Here is an 11,336-nt window from a genome sequence, read left to right as displayed (position 1 = left end):
AGTTGGCACAGCATTAGGAGACTAAGCGGTTTAACTCAAAAGAGAATCAATCACTGTTGTAGTGTTTCTTAAGTTGTCGTGGTAAATAAACAATGCAACACACTTCTAAATCATTTGGTTTGTACAAAATATTAACACAATCATGCAGTATCTAAGCATCACCGAATAGTATATAACAATCAAATATAAGTGGATAAGCTAAAAGGAGTTGGTCTCGTTCAAGATGATCAGAAGAGAAACGACGAAAGCGTAGTCAACGCCTGCATTTATTCTAACAACAAAGTCTTGTTTCCCTTTGAAATATCCTCCAAATGTCGACTTCTCCTTCACCTAGTGACAATATCCAAATTAACCAAACTAATTTTCTCCTCTAAGAAACTTTTGATAAAAAGATGAGGATGAGATATTAACCTCGGCAACGAGAGTGTCTGCATGGTAGACCTTAGCGGAGTCGTCGAAGTAAGTGCCTACAACGCTGAAATTGCGGACTTGGTTATTAGATTGAAAGGAGACATCGAGGCGTGCCCTCCATTGAAAAGGATGAGAACGCTGCACTGTGAACATCAGCTCCGTTAGATGGATCAGAACCTTCTCCTCAGTGAACCGTCCATCGGTGATTCAACGACGTCAACTGTGTATATTAGTTTTGGTTACAAAAATATAAAACAATCGGTTAAGGATGGATAACCGGTTACACTACGGTTTCGGATTTTTCACTCGGTTTCGTTTCGTGGGATTTTGAGGCATATGCATGCATGATGAATCTAAAAAAAATCATTTGGTGGGGATTCAGATAAGAAAAATATAAAGAATAAATAACTAATGAAATAAAAATTTTAGTTTTGTATCAACATCGGTTTATCGAATCCGGTTTGTTTCGGTTAAATTATACTTAAGTTTGGTTAATTTCGGTTATTATCATGTGAATCAAATTTGACAATTAGTAAGTAGATAAATCACCTTCTCGCGCATGGTGAGAAGAGGGTAACCGGCGGGGTCACGGAGAATGCGTTTCTTGTTGAAGCTGTCGTGAGGACCATCAACACGAAGAACGACGTTAGATTTGATGTCAACGACCTCCCGCTTCGCACCGCTCAGTCCTTTACAATTCTTCTTGACGGTAAGCTCGAGCGGGTAAGGACAGCAGAAAACGTCACTCACCACCACCACGTTCATGTTCTGCGCGGCCGCCACGGGCACTCCATACGCGTATCCATTGTTCATTTGATGATACGGTCCATACGGATCCATTATTACGTTCCCTTGTTGATTTTTTGAGTCTCTCTGATCACTATTTGATTAAGGTATCTGATTAGTTTGATTATTACAACTCTTCAACTGTGTCCTCAATTATGTACATATATAGACGACATAGATCTTTGCGTGTGTTGGCCGGTCAAGAGAACCATTTATTTTTTAATGCGGGTTTTGTATACTTTATTGATTGGTAGAATGGTCTTCGTCATTCAGTTCAGACTAGAGGTCGGATTTGAAATGTTTATAGGGATTTAGAATCCTTGTATTTACAGCTCTATATGCGATACTAGGATAAGCAATAGTATAACTCGGTTCGGGGTAGAAGTTTCTCAGAAACAGTAATAAAATAATCAAGCCATAAAAGTAAAAATAAACATAGTCAAAGGTAAAGTTATCGGAAACCTTCAAAAAATCAAACATATATCGGCTTTCAACGGTCAATAAATCGTTATTATTATTTTTATTTTATTTTTTTCTAAGATATCTTGTTTGAATGCTTAAGAAATATATATTTTATTTGGTTACCTAGAAAACGATCCTGATTTATATCTAAACTAGCATTATGATCAGTGAAATTGATTTATGTTAATTTTAAGATCTAATTCTCTTTATTGAAGAGTTTTACTGAACTTAGGAACAAGCCGGTCTAGTCCTCTCACAACGTACTAGTTTTGAAATAAATCCCAGACCAGAGAAATAACTTGTCTTAGTTGTTTGATCCAAATTACAAACATTTGTATAAGAAAGCGAAGGTAAATCAAAAGAATGACACCTAAAGAAGCTCGGGTAATATTTTTCTCTACAAACTGTACTTGGTGAGAAGTATTTGTACATATGATTTTGTTATTAAAGTAAAACCGAATCAAAAGACGGCAAATATGATACTAGCAGCGGCATCGATTACGTGTGGGATTTTGGGATTTTGTACTGTTTTTTCAGAAACTGAGACGCCTCTGAATCGTTTCTGTGGCACAGCACTCGCACCAATGTTTGGGTGTCCGCTCCAAGTTTGCCTTTTCCTCCTTGCTGCATCTCTAGACTGCTTCTAGACCTCAAGTCATCGATAAGTTCCCGTGTCTGTTCATAGTTATATATGTGAGTATAAATTACCCATTGGCATAAAAACCTAACAGCAACAATAGTTTTATGAAGTACCAAAAAAACTGAAACCAAATTTAGTGTATCCTAACCGAATAATACTGCAGGTTTACTAACCTCATATCCATGCAACTTTACAACAAGACGGACTCGGGCTACTTGGTTTTCAACCACTCCTCTTGGGAGTCCGTCCCCGCCAGATATAAAGAATTCCTAAGAACACCCACAACCATATGAGCTTTAACGACACATGCATTTCGGGTTATAAAGATAACATGACCAATAATAAGAAAAAGTTACCTTTAAGACCTCTACATCTTCTTCTAACAGCTTTGACTCGCTTGGATGGAATACACGTGACGAGCCTCCATCTAATAGCACGCGAAGCAATCCATCCTGGTAGATTTAAATATTTTCAATCAAAAGGCAAACACTTAAGAACTAGTCTATAATGTAAATAAACCGACTGTGGTTAAACTACAGACAAGTGATGCTTGAAGCAGGCTGGTGACTACACGATCCCTCAATGGCTCCATTATGACACTACATAGCTGTCCAAGTTCCTGGTCAAAGTAATTGGAAATTTAGCATTGTCGAGAAAAAAAGCCTTTGCTAATATTCACTGGTGCCAAATCGCCATAAAAATCTAAATATAGTCAAGGAATTTAATACTTCATTGACTTCTAGGCACCTAGTTTTGAGATATCCTGAATCATGTTACCAGCACCTTGTGTTTGGTGGTTCAGACCTCATGTAAACTGTAAATGTCTGGCTCAGCTATAACATGTCTTGTCTAAGGGGAGATTTCTTACCGTATCAAGGAGTTCGATTAGTCCTTCCAATCTTGATTGAGAAACACTTGGCTTGTATAAATTTTCAATAAACGGCTCCCTTAAATCGCAGAAGATAATCTTGGTTCCTGCAGTGTCAAAGAATCATGATTAATTTAACCCTTCGATAATGAAAAGGATGTAAGGATACAGCATCTCACCAGTAAACTCGCAGATACGATCCAGAGCTGCATTGATATCTTTTCTACTCCCCTCAAAAGATTCCTTCTGGTTAAAACTCTTGGATTTCTCAACCAAAGATTTTCCTGTAAGGTTAGCCAAAGTAGAGATGTACCATTCTTGTGACTAATACGAAATTTCTTGAAAATAAGATTTTGTGAAGGGAAAATAAACATTGAATAAGCACATAAAGGTCCATACTGATGACAATCTTTTCACGAGGTTTTTTCGCTATCCAGCGGTCCCACATGCTGTCTTCTAACTTGCTCAGTTGACTAACAGCATACTGTGAAAAGCATATGAAACATTATAGATAGCAGCAAAACTTGAAAATGATGCTTGAAATGAGGAAGCGAGTCTTGAAGTTACATGTAAAGTATTGAGCTGCACGCAAAGTACAGCGGTTGCAGGAACATCAATGTTAATCGACCTTCTCTCTTCAGGCATTTTTGACTCAAATAGTTCCTTCTTAACAAACACCTTGATTGCTGTTTCCTTCTTGTAACGAGTAAGAACAGGTACAGGTGGAACCAAATCTTCCTTGCTAGCTGGAACGGATACCAGAATATTTCAGTAGACCAAAAACATGGTCCAGGTTAAGGAAGATAGACTCATAAGAATAGAAGTAAAAGTTTTAAACTTCAACTAGTCACATGGTACACACCTAGCTTCTCCATGACATGGTTAGTATAGACTTGAAATGCATTGTCAATGCCACGACATAGAGCACTTAGTTCAATGGATCTCATTGGAACTTTCAGCTCAAAAAATTGATCAACAGTCTGCATCAAAGATTATCCAAAACATTAAATTGGCCACACTCTTAGAAGTGAAGGCATATTGCCAACTGAGATCAACATATGCTTTCACAAGAAACAAAGATATCACAGCTACGTTCAATACAATTTTGACACATTCATGAACAGACACAGCTTAATTATGTCTAATTGTCTTTCTTACGTACAATAATTGGAAGATACGACTCATACCTCTTCTACGATCCTAAAAACTTCAACAATTGAGCTCCCATGCCGCTGTTGAGGTGATATTGGGTCCCAACGCTATACAGAAAGCTCAGATGCGTTATGGTTTGAAAAAAAAAAGAACTGGTATCAAAAGACAGAGAAAGTCATTCTTCGCAACATCAGTGAAGGAAACACCAAATCTCACCTCTTGTTTATAAGCTCGCTCCACCCAACTTAAAATTCTTCCCAGCTGTGAATTGATCCATCTCAAAACCAATGTGCCAGAGAGAGATTCGACCTAGCAGATATAAATTACTGAGAAATATTAGAGCCAACTCGACTGGTAGCTGAACTCGACACTGTTTATAAGGTGGCTTAAGCCATGCGTTCTAGGTTTTAAAGTGAAACACATGTGCGTCTGACCTCATATGGAATTAATTTTCTGAAGTAAGGTCCATTTGTATCCTCTCCGCAGACAGAAGTCATTAACTCCAGTAAATATTGCTCAAGGCTATCAGCCACGGGAAAAACAGAGACAGCATCCTCAGTCAAGTGTTCAGCACCATCAAGAAAAGGTTTCTGAGATAAAATACAAAGTCAAAATGTCATTTATAACTGAGACGTAGTAACCAAATATTTATAAGATGGGACACCAGCATAAAGCTTACCAACTTATTCCCGTAAAGCTTGTGAACAAGGGAGGCAGAAAACGCAATTGCCTGTGGGTGCCTCTGAGATAAAATTGGCATAAAGATAGTAGCGTCCTTTTTCATAAGTTTCTTTGTCTCCTCGGCAAGCAATGCCAAAGGGTGATCATTATTTCTGTCTGATCTATCGATGGTAAGTGACATCTGTATTGCAAGAATCAGCCTCATTATACACTCTCTACTATTATGCATCAAAACTATGCACATTGAAAACATGTTGCTCAATTCTTCAAATGGGCATAAATGAGAACTGATTTAACACTTACCCTTGTGAACGTATTCTTGATGGAAGATAAAATATAGGACTCAATTTGCTCTCGATCCGAAGAGTTAGAATGCATCGCCTGTAGAGAAAATTAACCATCAGTCTCAATTACAAGTCAGTCATGTTGCTCCAGTACAAAGCAGGTTACATACACGATCAGATTCCTCCAACAAAAGCCTCCAAGTGATCATTGCAACTGTAACTGTATCCTCCATGACAAGTGAACCCTACGAAAGTTTACCAGACATATAAGCAAGCATATAGTTTACCAGACTTTAATAACGAAGAAGGCTGATCCTATAAACTAATTACTGTAATTGAACTGAAAGTAAAGTCTGTGTCTAAACGCATTTGTTTTGAGGTAAAACCTCGGCAAAATGCAGGTGGTAGTCGCCCAGCTGCTTATCTACCCAACTCCGTATAGGTGATAAGAAGGACTCCAGGAAGGAAATCTCTGCATTGTCAACACTGCACTGCAAGGTTTTCAAGTGTATCCGCTCTTGAGGCCCACGTTGTTCTTTTAAAGGGATTTTTTTCAGCTGCTGAATGGCATGTCGCAGAAGTCCTCGTTCACTAGTGATTACATACTGCAGCCACACAATATTTTCATAAAGCTACCATAAAAATTCCAATATAAAGAATCAAAAATAAAAAAGGAAAATACTTCTCCTTCGTTACCTGCCGAAACAACACCCATGCATAGCATGTGTAATGAATGGTCTCTGTAATTCCAAGAACACGCCATGTTGACTTTAAAAGCTCCAGAATTTCTTCAACTTCCTAAAATAAAATGACCAAGGTTTACAGATCAATATGATTTTAGTAACAATAAACTGAAAGGCAACTCGTCAACAATTTTTCAGATCAACATGATTATAAAATGACCAAGAATTTTGTTGCTGGAAAGTTATCAATAATATTTTGACAGAAATCACAAACCTCTGTGAGCTTCCCTTCATTTAACATGTCAAAGACACAGAGAAGCAATTTTTCATATAGTCTGACGTTCAAATGATAGCCATCAGCCCAATGGCACACTTCACCCGTCAAATCACCACGAGCCGGTCTCTCAGCAAGTGAAATAGCAACTTCTCTAAGCGATTTCAAACATTCTGCTCTTTGCACTTCTCCAGCAGAGGATGGAAGAGACTATAAATAAATAAATAAAAGTAAAAGCGAAGTCAAAGAGAAATAGTATGAAACCGCTAATGTAAAGCCAATTCAATTATCAGTTAAATGGGATAAAAGCCAAAGAACTTATAATAGAGAATACTGCCCGGAAAAAAAAAGACCCTATGCCAATTTCCCCACTAATAATAACTTATCTTAACCTTTGGATATTTTAATGCCACACTCATAGAAAAACCTATAAAATACCCCATCCAATATTTGATGTCTACGCCAAGTAATAAATCACATGAACATATATTTTTTTTTTAAATACCTCTGATTCTTCAATCCTTAGCAGAAGACTCTTCAGGTCACTTGCCTTACGACCTGATTCTCCAAATCCAACAACTGGATTGTTAATGAGCCCCTCTGCTAACATGTTCAACTGAGATACAAAAAGTAAATAGATGACGGAAGCTACTAAATGAAAGAAGTAGTCAATATTACAACCGGATGTGAAAAGGTGTCTTTACCTGCCTTTTCTGCCAACGTAAGTATGCTTTCTTGTCAGAGAACTCAGTACGAGACACGCAACATAGCAATTCTAAAGGCACCAGGAGGCTGTCCATTCTTTTCCCAGCTTTTCCCGCTAGGGCATTAAGCAATCCCTGTCTCGTTCTGATGTCCATGGCCTCAGAAATCTGTATGATCCCGAAATACCGATTGTCACGTACACAACAAACACATAAAGTGGGTGAACTCTAATTGTTCACTGGAAAGAGTTAACTGAGGAACCAAGCGAATAATGTCCAACCGCATACTAAAAAATCAATGAGGCAGAGACACTTGGCGTATTACATAAGATAAACTTTCCAGGAAAGTATAGAGTAATAAATATATAAAATCTATGCTCTGACAAACCATATACTGTATGCTAAACCAAAAGAAATAAGAAAGTAACAGTGTGAGAGAGAGACAGAGGGAGTGACCTCCATTTGGCCCCGCATAATTTCCAGAATAGCAACTAATCCTGATGAACTCTGAGACTGAGAGATACTCTCACTTTTGCGACCAAGCTTCTTGATCAGCCTAGACCTGCTTTTCTCCTTCTTTTTATCTTTTGATGGTACTATGAGACCTCTATCCGATGGCAAAATCCATGTTAAGAGAGATAACATTATCAGTAAGACTCTGACTATCACACCTCAAGTGAACAAACAAATTAAAAAGTAAGCAAGTCAATATTCTGTATACCCTGAGGCTCCAGCGCAAGCCAACAGGATTTCAAATGCAGTTTCGCGGAGATCATCATCGGTAATACCTGAAACAAAAATGCATTACAATTTTCTTAATAAATTAGTGAGTTCTCGATTTTGCATGTGTACTAGTTATGGTCTACTCGTGTATATAGGTGTGGCTACTAATCAGTAAGTAAAGCTAATTTTACAAGTATTCCTTTGTTTCTCAAATTATAGTGCCCCATCCATAAATGATGAAACACCAAAGCCTAGAAATTTGCATACAATTTGAATAATATTATGAGGTTATCCAATGACAATGGTAAGTTTCATCAAAATTACTTCTTCGAGATATGCATTTTCGAATCTATTACCAGTAGCAAAGGAGGGCAGTTTTGGCACAAGATCAGCCGCATCATTAACAGTCCGCCTTGAGATCCTAAAATTACCAACTTCCTCAGGGTTGTCATCGTCCTCAAAATCTTCAATGTCATCAACAGTCAGCTCTTGAGCTTGTGGTGGTGAATCAAAAGATTCTGATCGCATATGTGATGGCACAGTCGGTGACTCACACCACTCCGGATTTGTAACCATGGGAGAGGCTGAGGAAGTTAAAATAGGAATAGGCGGTGGAGCCCTTTTTGGAGGTGAGCCAGAAGATTCAGGATTTGTAGCCAAAAAGAACTCATCAGCAGTACCAACGCTATTCTGAAAATACGCAAAAAGACCCAAGGAATGAGCAAAATCACTTATACAAGTGGAGTGAGAAGTAGAAGACGACTTTAGTAGCATCTCAGTGACACACATATATAACGAAAGTAAAAAAAACACACAATATATGTGATTAGATCAGTCTTCCAAACGGATTATCCATAACTGCATTTGTTTTTAACTTAATCCAAAATGTTGCAAGGTTGTCTCAGTAATGGTTAAGAAAAATCTAGTATTTGAAAGATGAAGAAAGACCCCACCAACAAAAGTAAAGACAGAGAGACAAGTGAGAGAATCATACCATATAAGGCAATCCACTGTGATCATGAAAGTCCCGAATAGCTTCAGAAAGTTCGAGCATTCCACCTACATTTAAAAACAATATACATTATTATTGAACTCCAAAAAAAAAGAAAAACAGAAGGATCATAGAAAACAGCAGAAGAAAGATGTATCATCATGATATTATTACCTTTCTTAGCACAGTTGATGACATAATCAACACTAACTTGATCCAAATCAACATCGTCAAGAGTGACAGCACCAGGAGGCATTATAACTTTCTTGATTAAGCTACCAGCCAACATAAAATCCAATAGTTTCCGCCTATCCCGCCGATATCTCTGAAGTATCTCAACAGCATTTTCTCTAATACACACAGAAGGAAAAATTTAATCAACAAGCAGAAGCAATAAAAACGAAGATTGTGGAGTAGCCATTAGCCAAATCAAATCAAAAAAAAAAAAAGAAAACATACTCTTCCATCTCTCGATCCAGTAGTCCACACGGATTCTCAGATTCCAAAATTAACCTGTGAAATTGAAAGCCGCAGAGCAAATGGAATTTAAAAAAAAAAAAAAAAAAAAAAACTTCAATGAACCAAGTACGAGGAGGACTAGGGAGACTAACAATTGAATGCAAAATCTAGTTCGTTTAAAAACTGAACTTACCAATCATTTCCTCGCGAACACTGGGAAAAAAAGAACTAACTAACGAGATCGAGGCTGGTAAGATGAAGGATTCACGGAGAAGGAATTGAGTATGATCTCGAAATGTTAAGAGTAATATAATTGGAGAAGTTCGAGGAGAGGCTTGTGAGAGCTGAACTCGAGAACGCGCCGGGGACGAAAGATCTAATCTGTATATTTGGAGAAAATAAACTAAAATAAAATTAAAATATATGTCGCTGATTTTGTCTTTTTAATTATCTCAATATATTTTTCTTTCTTTGAGATCTTCTTTTCTTTTGTGAGATTCCCACAACCACAACTCCCGAATTAGTCAATTTTGAAGTCTCATTGATATAGTAAAAAGTAGGTATAAATTTTTCACTACTGTATTTAAGTAAATGAAGATACAATTCAGCTTTTAAGTATTCTTATTTTCTAAAAATAAAGATTTATTGGATTTAATCTTTCTACTAATTTGAAAATTCTATTGATATTGTACTGATTATTGATTTTATGATCTATAGATATAATTTAAACTGACCAGCTGGTCAGCAAAACTGTTGTCAAAAGGGGGAAGGAGGTGATGATTAAGTCGGTTGCGACTGCGGTACCGACCTTTGTGATGTTTTGTTTTCGGTTACTAAAAACAATAACATCCAAACTTACAAGTGTTGTGGCGAACTTTTGGTGGAGTTCTAATGGTCATTATGGAGGTATGCACTGGATAGCTTGGGAGAAACTTTGTTGTAGCAAGCAGTTGGGCGGCTTGGGTTTTAGGAGTGTTGATGATTTTAACACGGCTTTGTTGGCTAAACAGTTATGGCGATTGATGGAATATCCGGACTCACTTTTTGCTAGAGTTTTCAAAAGTAGGTATTACCGAAATTCAAATCCTATGGAACCATTACGGTCATATTCTCCTTCTTATGGGTGGAGAAGCATTGTCTCAGCTAAATCTCTGGTAAACAAAAGGTTTATTAAAAGGGTCGGTTCTGGGGACTCCATTTCTATATGGCATGATCCCTGGATTCCAGCTCAATTCCCGAGACCAGCTTTAAGCAACGATCCTTTTAAGGACCCAAATCTTCGATTGACTCATTTGATCAATCGGCAAACGAATACTTGACACCGGGATTTGCACTTTGAGCATTTTGATCCGTGGACGCAGCTCTGATAGAGGCTTTGCCTTTAAGTAGTTGCTCAAAGACAGATTACTTAGGTTGGCATTTTACTAAACATGGAAAATATACGGTTAAATCAGGGTATAAGGTGGAGCGTTTAGAGATCCCAAAAATCTTTCAAGCTTATGGGGCTGGTCCAGAGATTACTCCTCTTCTTGCTAAGGTTTGGCAGGTTCCCTGTCCACCAAAATTACAGCACTTCATGTGGCAAGTTTTGACGGGCTGTATTTTGGTATCGGTTAATTTGCGACGACGAGGGGTGGATTGTGATGTAGACTGTGTACGGTGTGGGGCAGCTGTGGAGAGTATTAATCATACCATTTTCCTGTGCCCGCCGGCTCGCCAGGTTTGGGCTTTAGCACATGTTCCGGTGGGGCCGCAACTCTTCCCTACGGAGTCTGTTTATGCTAATGTGGATTATTTTTTGGGTTCTACAAATCCGGGTTCACAAGTTGCAGCTTTCCCGTGGATAATGTGGTATATCTGGAAAGCACGAAATACTCGGTTTTTGAGAACCAGGTTGAACGACCTGATGAGGTTGTCCAGGTGGATGTAGATGAAGCGCAGACTTGGCAGCAAGCACAGGGGGAGGCAGATTCGGACGAGATTCCCTCCTCCCCTAGGGCTCTGCCTCCTCGGATTCGGGGATGTCTTGCTCCCCTTCCTTTGGTTTTTTCAGGACATCGATGTTTTGTGGATGGTTTCTGGAAAGCAACTGATGCTTTTGCAGGTGCAGGATGGTTTTGCACTTCTTCACAAGGATCATCACCGATTTACGGCGCAACCAATTACCGGCGTAGTCTATCTCCGTTACATGCAGAAGTTGAAGCTTTCATTTGGGCGA

General features: G+C 38.3%; 1 protein-coding gene and 1 pseudogene across 2 annotated transcripts; both read right to left on the bottom strand.

Moving 5' to 3' along the window:
* Positions 1-83: 83 nt before the first annotated feature.
* Positions 84-1,312, bottom strand: LOC104708409 (protein LURP-one-related 14-like; annotated as a pseudogene). The gene is made up of 3 exons (XR_754767.2): positions 961-1,312; positions 412-631; positions 84-330 (listed from the first exon to the last, which is right to left on the bottom strand). The product of XR_754767.2 is annotated as a protein LURP-one-related 14-like (transcript).
* Positions 1,313-1,926: 614 nt separating this feature from the next.
* Positions 1,927-9,703, bottom strand: LOC104708406 (protein unc-13 homolog). The gene is made up of 27 exons (XM_010424967.3): positions 9,312-9,703; positions 9,119-9,172; positions 8,834-9,009; positions 8,663-8,727; positions 8,025-8,358; positions 7,667-7,733; positions 7,402-7,552; positions 6,946-7,113; positions 6,747-6,857; positions 6,242-6,451; positions 5,981-6,082; positions 5,671-5,889; positions 5,455-5,529; positions 5,304-5,381; positions 4,999-5,181; positions 4,754-4,909; positions 4,536-4,628; positions 4,355-4,426; positions 4,030-4,147; positions 3,735-3,913; positions 3,567-3,651; positions 3,347-3,451; positions 3,168-3,274; positions 2,841-2,918; positions 2,656-2,751; positions 2,473-2,568; positions 1,927-2,334 (listed from the first exon to the last, which is right to left on the bottom strand). The coding sequence occupies exons 2-27, from the start codon at positions 9,124-9,126 to the stop codon at positions 2,158-2,160; spliced, it is 3,309 nt and encodes a 1,102-aa protein (XP_010423269.1). The 5' UTR covers positions 9,127-9,172; positions 9,312-9,703; the 3' UTR covers positions 1,927-2,157.
* Positions 9,704-11,336: the final 1,633 nt, after the last annotated feature.

The sequence above is a fragment of the Camelina sativa genome, chromosome 8 (genome assembly GCF_030686135.1).
Source record: "Camelina sativa cultivar CO46 ecotype springtype chromosome 8, ASM3068613v1".
Lineage (NCBI taxonomy): Eukaryota > Viridiplantae > Streptophyta > Magnoliopsida > Brassicales > Brassicaceae > Camelina > Camelina sativa.
Note: the sequence above shows the minus strand (reverse complement) of the source record. Positions and strands in the feature narration are given on the sequence as shown.

Coding starts and splice junctions, on each gene's coding strand:
- LOC104708406 (XM_010424967.3), bottom strand. Junction 7,553..7,666: donor GCTTGCGCTGGAGCCTCAGG/GTATACAGAATA, acceptor GCCATCGGATAG/AGGTCTCATAGTACCATCAA. Junction 3,914..4,029: donor CCATGTCATGGAGAAGCTAG/GTGTGTACCATG, acceptor TATCCGTTCCAG/CTAGCAAGGAAGATTTGGTT.